Consider the following 15,753-nt stretch of genomic DNA (forward strand, 5'->3'; position numbering starts at 1 on the left):
ATGGAAATCCAGCAGGAGGTAATGTGTGTCTCGGGGGAGGTTATGTGCATGTGCTGTATGTGTCCTCTGCTCCATTTGCTCCATGCATGCATTTAGATGCTATTAGGGCTTATATACATGCGTATTTCTTTGGGGTTTGTATAATATATTCATATACTTAATGTAATTCAGAAAGCATGCATTTCCAGTTGAAAAATGTTGGACTAATATGTTTTCTTAGTTATGCATTGCTATGCCCTAAATATTAAAGTGTAAATGTGTTTTTTTGGCAAGATTTTGTACTGATTCTTTCTCAACCACAATTCCCATTAAGAGTAAACAGGCCAAGAATGTTTGTGTCTCTTTACAAAACTGTAAAATGCTTCAATAATTACATAAATTTTTAATTATCGCTAATGAAATTGTGGTACAGCGTGTGAGTGTTACTGTGAAATGTCTTTAATTTGGTGGAAAGGCAGTGCATTGGTTCATTGCTAAATATACAACTTGGCGTTAAACTATATTGTAGCGCAAGAGATCCTGGGTTGGAGAAACCTTCTTTAAAAGAGACTGTGTCAGGTTTATGCCGGCGTCTCAGCAACACCACCGGTAAGGATGCATTTGGTAATATATTACAGCCTACATTTCCCCCAAATCTATGGCTTTTTACCATACCTAAAACCCCAAGATTACATGCAGTGCCAGTCAGAAGGTTTTACATACCGCAGGTTTTTGCCACATTTCCATTTGTTTCATAAACTGCAGATTTTTCATTCTTGTTATGCATTGGAAAGTAGAGCGAACAACTATAAATGAAAATGTAAGTCAAATAAAACAAGTTTCCTTTATGACATGGAAAGAGTATGTAACAGTACATGTCTGACATCCTGTTAACTGATTGTGTGGTGATGGCAGAGTCAAATTCTACGCTGTCCTTTAACTTTCATCCCATGAAACAGAGCAGTATTAAATTGTTAGCAAAGAATATTGAGTGTATTTTTAATAAATGTTAAGTGAGTAACATGCAAATGGTATTGATGGCAGGTAGTCAAGGAGAATGATATTTCTTATGTAGTAATGATGATTACTATACGTACTATACGTTCACATTTCCAATTGAATTCATTTGATGCCCTAATACGATGTAAATGGAGTGAATATTACTGAAAAGGAAAACCAAAAATATCATAAATTTTATTTAGAAGTCTACATAAAGTGTAACTTTAGTTATACTTTCCTTTTTCTCTCCTGTAATTAGTACATTTTTGCTTCTACAGAACACTTTTCTTGTTTCTTACAGGTGCTATCCAAAGTGTCAAATATGCCAAAGCCTGATCAGGTATGCAATTCCCCAGTACTGAGAATATCTGTGGTCATATTAATTCATGAGTGAGATATTTATAATTATGTGAATTACAATACTTCTATACAGTAAATTTCACTTCACCCAGAGCAGTGTGACAAAGAAAAGCAGTATAGAAATGTTGCTGTACATCTATATACTGTGGCCTTTTGCACATTTTTGAAATTCTTATATATTCTTAAAGGTTTATGACCTTATTTAAGCCAAGAATGTAAACATCACCACTTGCTTCTTCATAGCTCAATATCACAGTAACCTTCACTGACTGTGCCTGTCAAAGGCTATAAACCAAGAACAAATGTAACTGAAATTTCTACTGCTGTTAAATTACTGAGAGGAGCCATTCTTTTAGGTGCTGCTGTGGGCGTCTTGTCGGGGAGCACCTCACGCTGGATCTCAGTGCATCAGCACAACCCTCAATTAGAGCTGGGAAGCATGTAGGTTTGAGTGTGAGCCCCAGTGAACAGCCTTTAGTCAGGAGCAAGGGGTCAGAGGAGTGGTCTGTTGAGTTGTACACCCACGCCAGCCCCACTGATGCCTTCGGGACGATTGACTTCCAGGACTGCACCCATTCGGGTCGTGCCAAGGTCAGTGGAGAAATTAAGGAGGGTAGGGGCCCAGGGGACATCACTCTAGAGTTTTGACCAGAAGGACTTATCTTCAAAATCTGGATGTATAGCACCAGTCCAATGTATGGACTAGCCTAATGAAATTTATTTGTTTTCAACAAGATAGCGACTCTAAGCACATCTCGAAAGTTCAGTAGTAGGTATTATCTTGTGACCTAGGTAAGAGATGGAGCGCTGTGACAGGTTACCTGGCCCCCACAATCCCCTGACATAAACCCTATAGAGCTACTTCGGGATGGGTTGGAATGAAGAGTAAGCGCATGGTAGCCATCTTGTGCCCAGAGCTTGTGGAACCTCCTTCAGGACTGTTGGAGAAGCGTTCCAGGTGGCTACATCTGGAAGCTGGTTGAGAGAATGCCAAGAATCTGCAATGTTGCCCTCAAAGCAAAATGGGGATATTTTGAAGAATCTAAAAATGAGGAAATTCAAAGATGATGAACACTTCTCTTGGTCTTTGTAATATTTGATATATATTATTTCATTGCATCAATGCCTTTTATTATGAGATGAATATCACAATAAACAAAGAGACAAATGCATTAAAAGCAATTACGCCCAGACTTTTAACCGATACTGTGGAACAAGAATTGTTCTTAAAAAAAAAGACTGGAAATAGTCTTGGCTGATTTAAATTATAATCAATAATCAGTGAGGGAAAAATAATGTTGTCAAGGGTATGAAAAACCTGCAGAGATTACCAGTTAATTTTGTTTTAAATCAATACCAGTTGTTTATTATTTTGTCCATGTGTTAATCAGATAAATTAAAGGAAATAAGAAAATTCTATTCACTCTGTCTCCTATTGTTCATGCTACTCATCAGTATGTCCGGCTGTCCTGCGATGCCAAACCTGAGCAGCTGCTTCAGTTACTGTTGATGGAGTGGCAGATGGAAATGCCAAAACTGGTCATTTCTGTTCACGGAGGCATGGAGAACTTCGACCTACCCATGAAGATGAAGCACACATTTGGAAAGGGTCTGATCAAGGCTGCAGAATCAACAGGAGCGTGGATCTTGACGGATGGGATGAACAAAGGTTTGTGCACCAGCATATATCTGTCTGAAGACACATGAATCAGCAGAGCTACATGTGCATGTTAGTCTTGTCACAACTGTTTAATTTTTTAATGAGTCTGTGTGGATTTTTCCATCTTTTGCTGGGTACCGTGATTGATAAAGGTTCACTTCAACTTTGACAACTATGTGTTGCACTTGTTTCCACTCTTCCAGGAGTATCACGGCACTTGGGCGATGCCGTGAAATTGTATGGCACCCGTGACTTCCGTAGGAGATACATCGTTGGAATTGTTCCCTGGGGGATAATTGAGAACCACAGTGAATTGATTGGGAAAGATGTAAATGCTTTTTAAATTATTCCTATAGTGAAGATGAACTCAACGGTGTGTATTAAAATGCATAAAACAATCTAATTCCTCATAGATGATAGCAATAACCTATATAAAACAATCCATCCTTACGATTTAAGGAGGTACTATGGATGTTTGAGCATTACAGAGGTCAGCACATGCTGTTTAATTCTTGGTTGTCCTCTGCTGTGCTTGCTCAAGCTGTGGTTCCCCGGTCCAGGTTGTCCGACCCTACCAGACTCTGGGGAACCCTCTGAGTAAGAGGATGTCTTTGAACAGTCAGCACTCTCACTTTCTGTTGGTCGACGATGGCACTGTGGGAATGCACGGTTGCCAGCTGGAAATCCGGAGAAAAGTGGAGGGTCAAATGCGACTGCAGAGGATTCATGACAGTGAGTAGGGGTGTGTGTATATTGCTTCTCCTTTGTGGTCCTGGAGGGGTACAGTGTGTGTCCAAGTACTTATGCCCCTCGGTTGAACAAATTATTACAGCAATGAAAATACTATTAGCAGTTTAAAAGATGGTGAACTGCCTGTACTCCTTCCAGGTGGTATTGGTGCATATGAAATGCAGTTTTTACATTATTGAATGAATGTGTCTTTTTAAGTGTGTTTGTATAAATAGATAGATAGATAGATAGACAGACAGACAGACAGAACCACGGATAGACAGATAGACAGATAGATAGATAGATAGATAGATAGATAGATAGATAGATAGATAGATAGATACATACATACATACATACATACATACATACATACATAGGAACTTTTAGGAAATTTAGGCATCCAGTAGCTCAAACACAGAAATACACACAGTAACAGAATAAGAATGTGAAGGTGTGTGTCTCTCCCCACCGTTTTCTCAGGACTGGAGCAGAGAATACCTGTCCTGTGCGTGGTTATGGATGGTGGCCCTGACCTCATCTCCCTGGTGCTGGATTATGTGAAGAGTGTGCCCCCAATACCAACAATTGTATACGAGGGAACTGGGAGGGCGGCAGATCTGATTGCGTTCGTACACAAACAGACCTCGGTTGACAGGTGAGAAGTTTGTCCGTAACAGCAGGTCAGTGGTTCTTTACCCAAAACGATATATTGTATTCTGTCTGTCCGTCTGTCTCTTTTTAGAAAACTTGATCCAGATATCAAAGAAGACCTTCTGCTTAGGATTCAGAAGACTTTCAACTTTGGAACGACGCAAGCCAGTAATACTTTTAAACTTTTGATGGAATGCATAGACTTCAGGGATTCAGTAAGTACATGTACATGAAAACCTGGAACGCAGTCTCTGACAGTCATTATGTATTTTTCTCATTGAAATGACCGCAGTTGTTTAATATTTGTAATATATTTTACATAGACCTGTGCCTCTTAGTTTTTTGTCCCCAGACTTCAGTTTTAAGGGTTTAAGCAAAGTCCTTTTATAAATAAATCAATTCTGTTCATTTTCACTCAGGCACACAATGGATATTCTCTCATTTAACTGTGTCGAATTTCAGATGAACGAGGTTTTTACTGGCTGCCTTAATGCTTGCTTAGATTCTCTCTCTCTCTCGTTCTCTCTATCTCTCTCTCTCTTTCTTTCCCCGTCTCGCGCTGCCTCACTTATACTGTTGGCTGAAAATAATCATTGTTTTGTGCGCCAACCTGCCCAGTGCGGATAGAGAGTGCCTCGGCACCCGGAGCCTTTCAAAGGCAGCAGCGCTCTGAGACTGGAGGGGGGGGGGGGGGGCGCAGCTCCGCTTAGATCTCAATCAAACAGAATCGTATAGTTTGCAGTCAGCCGCAAATCAAAAGCTTTTGGATTTCTAAATTGAGCGTTAACAGAATAATTGGAATAATAAGCATGAAGCATACTTACATATTTATAAAACTGAGGATATTAATTTGTTCCCCGGACACAGCCGGCGCGGAACAATTGGATATGTATCACTCAAAGGATTGAATTCGTACTGGAGACTTATGAACCGTGTTCGTATTTCGTCCCTCCATACCTTGACGTAGCGATTAGGACTTTTATGTAAAAGACATATTACACTAGAGAAAAGAGATCGTATTTGATGATAGGGGAGAAACTTAATGCCAATTAAAGGCAGTGTCACTCAATTTAAATAATAATATATATATTTTTTGTTTATGCACACATTAGCATTTATTTAATATTTGAACAATTACAAATGCTTATTCATGAAGTGTATCGGGAAATTAATTAATTAAATACAGCTAATTAATACAACTAATTAAACACAATAACATGAAAAATGTGGTCTACAAGTTATAATTTTTTTACTCTGATGTTCTTTTGGAATGAATGGGCTTGGTCTCCCCTAATGTTGATGTTTATCACTTTATTCTCTTTCTATCACTTCAAATTTGATTTACTTATTTTTCGTTTAAAATATAGATAACAATTATTGATTCGGAATCCGAGGACCAGCAAGACTTGGATACATCTGTTCTAACAGCATTACTTAAAGGTAAAAATATATATGTACACAATTTAAAACGCTGATATTATACCTTGAAAATATAAGCTCGGCGGTCCTTCATCCAAACAGTGGATCATATGACTACAACTAAATAAATTCAGCATAGTATCACATGGTTTATGTACACAGTGCAGCTAGCTAAGCATTAGAAGAGCTGAAATGCAGGTTGTAGCTGCCAGATGTAGCGGTTTCAGCATTTTTGGGGACAGTGTCAAGAGTTTACTGAGAATGGTACAATAAACGAAAGAAAATCCTCTCAGTCATGAACTCCTTGCTAAAGAGCGAGGTCAGAGGAGCATAGCCAGACTTGTTAAGACTGCGAGGAAGGTTACAAGAGCAAAAATAACAGTAAAGATGCACAGTTTACCAAGTGATCTAAAAGGTTCCACCTTGGGGTAGTTAACAAAGTGCCCCCTGAGCGTATGTCATTTTATGTAGCCTGCATGGGTGAGTGACAGTGGCGCTGTGGTTAGCATGGTCAGCTCACACCTCTGCAGGTCAGGGTTGCGTTCCTCAGCCTGCTTCTGTGTGGTGTGGGCTTTCCGTAGACATGCCAAGTCAAATTGCAGTTGCCGAATTGCATGTGACGGTTTGGCGCCGGCCTTCTGCCCACAGTTTCCGGAATAGGCTCCTGTCCCCCAACGACCCTTTATAGAACAAGTGGCATAGAAGATGAATGAATGTCCTGCGTGGATGTTTTTATAAAACTGTTATCTCTATTATCTATACCAAATGCTTCACTGTTAAATATTGTCTCACTCTAGCCATAAACAATGAATCACTTGAATAACATTGAGGTTTATTGCGCGTTTTGTTGCTATGCTGCTGTCCTGTGCAGGCACTAAAGCCGCTGCCCCCCATCAGCTAAGCCTGACGTTAGCATGGAACAGAGCAGACATTGCAAAGAAACACATCCTAGTCTACGGGCAGCATTGGAAGGTACTGTGCTGTATTACACCCTGGAGACTGTAATGAAAATGTATGCTGCTTACATTTCTGAAGCTGAGTGATGTTTGAGGTAGGCACCAAGCTTACATTTCTGAAGCCGAGTGATGTTTGAGGTAGGCACTAAGCTGATATTTCTGAAGCTGAGTGATGTTTGAGGTAGGCACCAAGCTTACATTTCTGAAGCTGACTGATGTTTGAAGTAGGCACCAAGCTTAAATTTCCGAAGCCGAGTGATGTTTGAAGTAGGTACTAAGCTGACATATCTGAAGCTGAGTGATGTTTGAGGTAGGCACTAAGCTGACATTTCTGAAGCTGAGTGATGTTTGAGGTAGGCACTAAGCTTACATTTCTGAAGCTGAGTGATGTTTGAGGTAGGCACTAACCTTACTTTTCTGAAGCCTAGTGATGTTTAAGGTAGGCACTAAGCTTACATTTCTGAAGCCGAGTGATGTTTGAGGTAGGCACTAGACTTACATTTCTGAAGCCGAGTGATGTTTGAGGTAGGCACTAGACTTACATTTCTGAAGCTGAGTGATGTTTGAGGTAGGCACTAAGCTTACATTTCTGAAGCTGAGTGATGTTTGAGGTACGCACAGTGTTTCTGTCTGGAGATTGATGATCTACCCATCATCTTTGTGCCAAAGGTAGGTTCCCTGGAACAGGCCCTGCTTGACGCCTTGGTGATGGACCGCGTCAGCTTCGTGAAGCTGTTGATTGAAAATGGAATGAACATGAATCGCGTCCTCACCATGTCTCGACTGGAACAGCTCTACAACGCGGTAAACCCTAGGAGCGGTGCAGACACGTGTGTAATATGCAATTCTGCGGGATATCCCAGTTGTAACCCTCCCAGAAAATCATTTGTAATGTTTCATTAATAACAATCTTATCAAAATGGGCTGTCTAGTGTACAATTAGTTTTGACAGAGTACTTAAGTGCTATTATGACATGATAATTTAATAATTGAGCCATATTATTGCCATATTTTTCAACATAAAGCTTTGGTTTTTTACAATTATATAACTTCCGGCATGGTGGTGCAGTGGTTAGCACTGTTGCCTCACACCTCTGGGACCCGGGTTCGAGTCTCCGCCTGGGTCACGTGTGTGGAGTTTGCATGTTCTCCCCATGTCGTCGTGGGGTTTCCTCTGGCTACTCCGGTTTCCCCCCACAGTCCAAAAACATGTTGAGGCTAATTGGAGTTGCTATATTACCCATAGGTGTGAATGGTGTGTGAGTGTGCCCTGTGATGGGTTGGCCCCCCATCCTGGGTTGTTCCCTGCTTCCGGGATAGGCTCCAGACCCCCTGTGCCTCAGTAGGATAAGCGGTTTGGAAAATGGATGGATGGATACAACTTGCAGATATAAAGAATAGAAATAATGTAATATGATGTCTGAATCTATGCAGATGTTAATCTTCGTTTCTGATATCTTGTGGCAAATGAATGTAAACAGACAGCGACATTTCAATAGAACCATAGAATATTGCATTTAAAGTGCTGTGTCTATCAGACAAGAGGATTATTTGGAAACATTTTTGAAAGTAAGGGATGCCTCAAATAATTGTTTCAGATGTTTTGGTACAGAGCAGTTATTTATTTAATATCTATTCTCAAACTATAAATCTCTTACAGCATCCGTTATATCACAGGCACGTCCTCTTCCTTAGGATTTTATTGATGTTTTATGTATTAATGACTAGCAGATTTCTTTCTGAAGAAGTTTCACGAAGTGCATTTTTATGGGGCTACGCAGCTCTTCTCCTCACCCAAAAAAAGCCAGTCTGTCCTTTATTCTGTTGCAGGACAATGAATAATTAATAATTCTTAAAAAAGCAAAAAAAATATATAATTCCCACTCCTGATTTATTTTTACCTAATGATGCAACTCAGAGTGGAAGTTACCCAGGCACTGCAGGAATGCTATAGTTTTAACATTTTATTTTTATATCCTGCATTAGATGTTATTTTTTTCACAAAAAAAAAATCACCTCTTGCATCTCAGTGACCAAATAGTTCAGAAAATATTAAATCTCAAATGATTTTACAAATGCATAGTTTCTAAATATTTAAAGCTATTTTGTTTATCTGTTTGTACCAAATTATTTAATATTTATACTTGCATTCATATTTTAGTTGTGTTTTTGCCAATTTACTTTTATCATTCTTTTATTTCTTCAGCAAGAACCAACAAACAATTTTCTGTATCATCTTGTGGAAAATGTCAAGCAGGTGGGAAGTTTTTAATATAAAGAGCCATTTTTTTTTTTTTTGTCAAGCGTATGTGCATCAGCCGTCTAGGTGACAATGCAATCTATACATAAAAATAGTGTCATTCACTTAAATCTAGAAGAAGAAAAACCTTGAACACGTATCCCGGACTAAGAGGATTCTTCACTTTCAGTCACTTTGTTACATTCATTCGTCGCGGTTTCCAGAGCCACCTCCCTGTGGGATACAGGATCTCGCTGATCGACGTTGGTCTGGTGATTGAATATCTGCTTGGAAGTGCATATTGCAGCACCTACACTCGCAAGCATTTCCGCGCTGTCTACAACAACATCTCGGGAAAGAGGACGGTACGGCATCCTTTTCCGTCTCACTCAATGCGTCTGTCATTCTAAATAAATTCCAGAAACAGAAACTCTAATTAATAGCTTAATTTAGGGCGAGTCGGAATCCTGCTGTTGGTTTTTTTTTTCTTTTGTTGTTTTCAGTTGTTTTAACTGAACGATGTGCGCTCGTCTGTTTAAGTAGTGTGCAAAACTCTCGTAGATCAGGCCTTAATACACCTGTTCCACAAAGCAAATAAAGAAATGTACTATGTAACCAAGAACATTGCATGGTTTCTATTAATTCATTCTTATCTTGTTTTGTTTTGTTTTTGAAGGAGAACAGCAAGGAGAGCCTGAGTCAATTTAACAGGCTGGGCAAAGTGCCCAGAATTCAGCCACAAAAGGAGGACAATGTGCAGTTCTGCCCTCCTTTCTGCAGGACTGCTCAGCCATACGGACATAAGGTCATTAAAGCCATGTTCTGGCGTGTATTTTAAGCAGACGAAAAAGAGAAGTGAAAAATGGCAATGGCTAAATGCGTGTTTTTGCTTCCACAGGAATGTGCCGATCTTCCCCCGGGACTCAGAACAGATGACAAAACTGAGCAGAGCGAGAACTTAACATTTGTATACAGCTTCAGCGACCTGTTTGCGTGGGCGGTACTGATGAGGCGCCAGGAGATGGCGCTGTTTCTGTGGCAGCACGGCGAGGAGGTTATGGCCAAAGCAGTGGTGGCCTGCAAACTGTACCGCTCTATGGCACATGAAGCCAGGGTGATGAACATGGGGGACAACACTGAAGAGGAGCTGAAGAATTACTCTCTGTCAGTGCCATCCATTGATGACAATTCATATTGCATTGTATTATTCATTTTATTGTCTTTGCATAACAGAACCCAGTGTCATCGCCATTTTGCTTTTACTTAGCTACTGCTAATATCAGTCAAGTATATAAAAAAAAACATTTTTGCTTGATTTACAGAGAGTTTGGTCAATTAGCTGTGGACCTTTTGGACACTGCCTTCAGACAGAATGAGAGGATGGCAATGAAACTGCTGACCTACGAGATGAAGGACTTCAGTAACTTCACCTGCCTGCAGATGGCAGCGTCGTCGGGGTTGCAGTCCTTTGTGTCACACAGTTGCACCCAGATGTTACTGACAGACCTGTGGATGGGCCGTCTCAACATGAGGAAAAACTCCTGGTTTAAGGTAAACAGGCCCTGGAATGAATACTGGTTTGTCTGATGGTCATAGCCATCATTATTTCTTTTTTACTTGAAATGTCACGGTGATTGCTGCTATAATGGATTCAAAATATGACTCTATCCACGTGTATCAGATTATACTGAGCATCCTGTTGCCCCCGGCCATCTTGATGCTGGAGTTCAAGAGCCAGGCTGAGATGTCACATATCCCACAGACTTATGACCATCCTCAGCCGTGCCATGAGACTGGGACTCAAGGAGATAGAGACACTGGAATGGCGGGCATGGTAAACACCCCTCTGGGTCCTTTGGGGTTCTTTGCTGTATCTCCAGTGCTTTACTGAATGTGCATGAGGGACGAAGGGTAGGGGGGGTTCATGAATATGTGCCTGAATAAAAGGAATCATGAAGTACTAAATACATTTACAGTTATTTACATATTTTGTCTAAAGCAACATAAAAGCGAGTCATGTTGTATATTACAAACATATAGTTCATGCTGTCAAGGAATCAGACAGGCAGGTGCTGAGGTGCTGCGGCTAGTCCTGTTCATTCCACCATTGGGGGAACCACATGTCAAACCTCTAGAGTGAGACTTCTCATGTGTGGGGAGGGCGAGGGAGGGGCGCATCTCCAGGAGGAGTTGATTTGCTGGCCAAAGACTGTGAGACAAGATGCAGGTCTTGAGGAGTATATTGGTGCACATGAGTGCCTGTCCATTAATGGTTCTGAAAGCCAGTACCAAAGACTTAAACTAGATGTGAGGACCTAAAAGAAGCCACTGATGATAGACAAGGAGGGGTGCGACACGAAAGCAGCCCGGCTGACTGAATGCCATTTTGAATCATCTGCAATGGTTTGACAAAACAATTTATTAGCTCCCAGTAAAAGTTGCAGTAGACTAACTGAGAGATGATATAGTCAATAAATATTTCAGGAAGTTCTGTGGCTTGGTAACTCAGTGAATAGCTCATACCTTCTGGGTTTGGGGTTTAAATACTGTGTGGAGTTTGCACGTTCTCTTACATAGGAGTGTGTCCTGCAATGGACTGGCATCCCATTCAGTGTGTTCTATTAGTAATGTTCCATTAGGCCTGTTTTTATTCAATCGCTACTATTTCTGATCCCTGAAGAGACACTACGATGCAGAGAAAGGATCTGAACATTCGGAACACCTCACACCACAGGAGATACATTGGACAAGAAAGGTCTTTGAGTTTTACAATGCCCCGGTTGTTAAATTCTGGTTTCATACGGTATGTATTCTACCCATTTACTATTTCTTGCTCACGAGATAACAGCCCATCCCGCTGCATTCAGGTTCATTTTCATACAGGCTTCTCTCCCACCGTGTTCCAGATAGCTTACTTAGCCTTTCTCATGCTGTATTCCTACACTGTGCTGGTGAAAATGGAGCCTGAACCCACTGTCCAAGAATGGATAGTAATCATTTGCATCTTTGCCACTGCCATTGAAAAAATAAGAGAGGTGAGGACATGGGAATGTATGTTGATTAAGCCAAGGCATATTGGGCTACCTGCATTGACGAGTAAATGTACGTGATAAAGTAGCCTTTGGGTGTATTTGTTATCTTATCTCAGTGTGTCAGAAAACTTTTTGACCCTACAGTTATAGATTATAAACCTCTAATCTGCAATGATTTGCATTTTTGTTATTTGTTTTCAAGGTCTTCATATCTGAGCCAAGGAAGTTGAGCAAGAAGCTTGAGGTGTGGTGTAGTGAGTACTGGAACATCTCAGATTTCACGGCTATCATCTTGTTTTTCATTGGGTTTGGATTGCGATGGCATGACCCTCCCTTGAGAACAGCAGGCCGCATTGCTTACTGCTTGGACATCATCTTCTGGTATCTCAGGCTTTTGGACCTATTTACAGTCCACCAACATGTAGGACCATATGTAACAATGATCATAAAGATGGTACGTGCCAGAGCTCATGACGTGGGTCTCACTGATGGTTTTTAACCTGTTTTAAGACAGACTGATAATGTTTTTTTCAATTGTGTAATTCTCCTTTTTGTTTATGTAGACAACCGACATGTTTTACATCGTGATAATGATGGCCATCGTGCTAGTCACCTTTGGGGTGTCCAGAAAAGCCATCCTGTCTCCAAATGAAACTCCATCCTGGTCTCTGGCCAAAGATGTGGTTTTCCAGCCATACTGGATGATCTTTGGGGAGGTGTACGCTGGGGAGATTGATGGTTGGTCATGGGTTGCTTGACTTTAAAATGCTCCAGAAGTCTAGTAGCTTATATAACGCAGTTCTGTAACCCCGTTTTCTTCTCGTATTAAACAGTGTGTGTGGAAGACAAGCCGTGTGTCCCTGGTGCTTTCATAACTCCATTTCTGCAAGCAGTGTACCTTTTTGTTCAGTATATCATCATGGTCAATACCCTGATAGCGTTATTCAAGTATGTACATATTTGTTTTTTTTGCTTCTCTTGACAAAGTTCTAATTACCATTGTCTACATTAACACTTTGCTGTCGTCTTCTTGCTTATTCCCTTGTCATTACAGCAATGTGTACCTGAACATGAAAAGCATATCGGACAAAATCTGGAAATACAACCGCTACCGTTACATCTTGACCTATCAGGAGAAGCCTTGGCTGCCGCCGCCCTTCATTGTGTTAAGTCACATAAGCATGTGCATCTGCTCGATTTACAGGAATCGGACCAGTAGATCCCAGCAAGAAAATCAGTCTGGCCTGAGTATGACTACGCCATAAAAATGACATTAAAACTGGACCTTTCATGACAACATTTAAATTCGAAGCATAGAACTGTCAGGTTCTTAGTTCATTATTATTAACATTCGTTATTCTTGTATTAATTAGGGGATAAAACACTATTTCATATGAAAGTAATCAACAGCGCCTTGCTGTTTCGTGGCCCATCTCCTAGTTGGAGTTGATTATTTTTGTGTAGCTGCACGCCTCAAAGTGGCTTATCCCACTTACGCTACTGCTAACCAATGAAAAATTATAAAATGAACTAGGCACAGTTAAGTTTTCCAAAGAAAACTATTTCAGTAGCGTTTAACAGTGTTCTAATGTGCTCTTAAAAATACAGGCCCTATAAAGGTCACGCTACTCTCTAGAAGTGGCAAGTCCGTTAAGTTACGATAGAAATTATCAACAGACGGGGTGTTTCTTCATATGCGTATTTGACCGTACTTGTGTTCCCGTTTTACGTCATCTTCCATTGCTGAAGACCAGCTCCAGGATTCAAGAACACAAGTATGGTGAAAATGCTTAGATGTTGTTCTTACCCTGCCCCGAATATCAAGGATACGTCGGTTACGTTCTCCTCAAACGAGGCCAATCCCATGATTCATTGCACCCCAAGTTCATTCTTGGGAGGAATATTAGCAAGACAGGTCTTACCAAGACCACAAATATGATCTTTGCGTTCTTGGTGTTGAGAAGGAATCAGGCGCTTAGGTTTGAAAACCAAGGAAATGTTGATATGAATGACTGCTTTTTATGAGTAAAAAGGTTTTTATATTAACATGTTTAATGAAACATTAACAGGTGAATATAAAACTGTACGGTAACACAAAAATAATCAACACTCATATGATAGCTCTGGACTAAAAAAAAAAAAAAATTACGAAAGCAGGTTAGTGTGGGCAGATTATAACAAATGTGACTTAACTTATGATCTCAGTACCCTTATATGCTTTGTTGTGCAAAGAACCAAATAAATAAATAAATAAATAAATGTATTTTTTGTACAGAGCTTTACTTGAATCCAGAGGACCTAAAGAAGCTCCATGACTTTGAGGAGAATTGTGTTATTGGGTATTTTCACAAGAAGAATGAACATCTAGTTTGCAGTGTAACTAACAGGATCAAATCTACATCAGAGAAGTAGGATTCCAAATGTCACAGTACTCTGTATGAATTCTAAAGAAGTTGTTTTATGACGTTAGTGAGAAGATTCGTCATTTCCCGTTGCTTTGCACATCCTGTTTTCAGGGTTGAGGAGATGACTGGAGAGCTGCGAGAGGTAGCTGAGAAGGTCCACTGTATCAAAGATACCCTGCAGGCTTTGGATAGTCAGCTTGGTCGACTGCAGGACTTGTCAGCCCTGGCAGTGGACACCTTGTCTGTCATCTCAGCGAAGGACACACGGCAGGTGAAGCAAGCCCTGGTAGGTCAGAGGTGGCCTGTGGGGAACATCTGCCAGAAGCTTCCACACAGCTGGAGCCACCTTCATTTGGCAGCCGGCATTGATGACTTTTACCCCAAGCTGCAGAAGCAGTATCGCAGCACTCCGTCATCGCTATTACGCTGCCCTGCCCACAGTCGCAGGCCATCTCTGGACCGGAGGGACTGGAACCCTGTGGTCTCAGAATTTTTGGGTGAAGGAAATTCCAATATTTCCCGCTTCCAGAGGCCAGTTACCAGTCCTCAGCCTACTTGTCTGTCTCCTCCATTGGGAAACAAAGAGAGGACACCTTGTCGATCATCCCAGACTTTCCAACCTTTATTCGGCGGTGAGTTTGGAGAAGCCTTCTACAACGAACTCGGAATCCATGAGTCACATCTGGCCCTAGGTCATGGGGACTCTGTGGAGGAGGACGGAGAATACGAAGAATGTGAATCAAGTCCTGATTTTGACACGTCCCCTTCCTCCAGTGATGCATCCCCCTTACAGGACTCCGAAAGCCAAGGGCCAGACGGAGACGAGCAGCGCTTGAGACACTGCTGCTCTCTTTCTGCCAGTCCTGAAACTACGAGGCATACGCACTGGCTCAGGTACTCCTCCATTCCGGCGTGTCACGGTCAGTCGAAGAGACACAGCTTGGTGGGGAGTCACAGCCGCAGGGCCAGGAGAGCCAGCAGCCTCTTCAGCTTCGCCCAGCACAGAGGTGGGGAACAAGTAAAAGAAGCTCAAAATATCTCGACTGGCATGCAGACTTAGGTGCACCGTTCATTACTATTCATCAGCGGTAACGATTACCACCACGTAAACCATGCGTTTGCATGGAGCCCCTTGCTGGCCACATGGAGTCTCTACACTAGGTGCCTCTAAATGAGTTTTTAAGTGGGATCCTAAAACAATAACTCTGCCCCAGGAATGCCTGACCATATAACACTGAATAAGTTACTGCAATTTTTTTGGATCCTCTTAATATTCACATGTAATGTATGTAAAGGGTAATACAGGAGGCGTGGTGTAAGA

At 41.2% G+C, this 15,753-nt stretch overlaps 1 protein-coding gene across 1 annotated transcript in view; it reads left to right on the forward strand.

The window, feature by feature from the left end:
- The window catches only part of trpm6 (transient receptor potential cation channel, subfamily M, member 6), a 22,609-nt gene continuing 6,856 nt past the window's right edge, over window positions 1-15,753 (forward strand). The window contains exons 1-26 of the mRNA XM_048992534.1: window positions 1-18; window positions 509-588; window positions 1,280-1,318; window positions 1,695-1,929; window positions 2,794-3,007; window positions 3,202-3,326; window positions 3,559-3,730; window positions 4,211-4,385; window positions 4,473-4,596; window positions 5,749-5,821; window positions 6,672-6,772; window positions 7,426-7,560; window positions 8,963-9,013; window positions 9,220-9,360; window positions 9,672-9,800; window positions 9,894-10,159; window positions 10,318-10,546; window positions 10,677-10,829; window positions 11,733-11,798; window positions 11,902-12,030; window positions 12,230-12,481; window positions 12,591-12,765; window positions 12,861-12,975; window positions 13,082-13,275; window positions 14,303-14,435; window positions 14,544-15,439. Of these exons, the coding sequence (XP_048848491.1) occupies window positions 1-18; window positions 509-588; window positions 1,280-1,318; window positions 1,695-1,929; window positions 2,794-3,007; window positions 3,202-3,326; window positions 3,559-3,730; window positions 4,211-4,385; window positions 4,473-4,596; window positions 5,749-5,821; window positions 6,672-6,772; window positions 7,426-7,560; window positions 8,963-9,013; window positions 9,220-9,360; window positions 9,672-9,800; window positions 9,894-10,159; window positions 10,318-10,546; window positions 10,677-10,829; window positions 11,733-11,798; window positions 11,902-12,030; window positions 12,230-12,481; window positions 12,591-12,765; window positions 12,861-12,975; window positions 13,082-13,275; window positions 14,303-14,435; window positions 14,544-15,439 (4,420 nt within the window). The remainder of the gene's footprint in view (window positions 19-508; window positions 589-1,279; window positions 1,319-1,694; window positions 1,930-2,793; window positions 3,008-3,201; window positions 3,327-3,558; window positions 3,731-4,210; window positions 4,386-4,472; window positions 4,597-5,748; window positions 5,822-6,671; window positions 6,773-7,425; window positions 7,561-8,962; window positions 9,014-9,219; window positions 9,361-9,671; window positions 9,801-9,893; window positions 10,160-10,317; window positions 10,547-10,676; window positions 10,830-11,732; window positions 11,799-11,901; window positions 12,031-12,229; window positions 12,482-12,590; window positions 12,766-12,860; window positions 12,976-13,081; window positions 13,276-14,302; window positions 14,436-14,543; window positions 15,440-15,753) is intronic.

Source organism: Brienomyrus brachyistius, chromosome 2, assembly GCF_023856365.1.
Source record: "Brienomyrus brachyistius isolate T26 chromosome 2, BBRACH_0.4, whole genome shotgun sequence".
NCBI classification, from domain to species: domain Eukaryota; kingdom Metazoa; phylum Chordata; class Actinopteri; order Osteoglossiformes; family Mormyridae; genus Brienomyrus; species Brienomyrus brachyistius.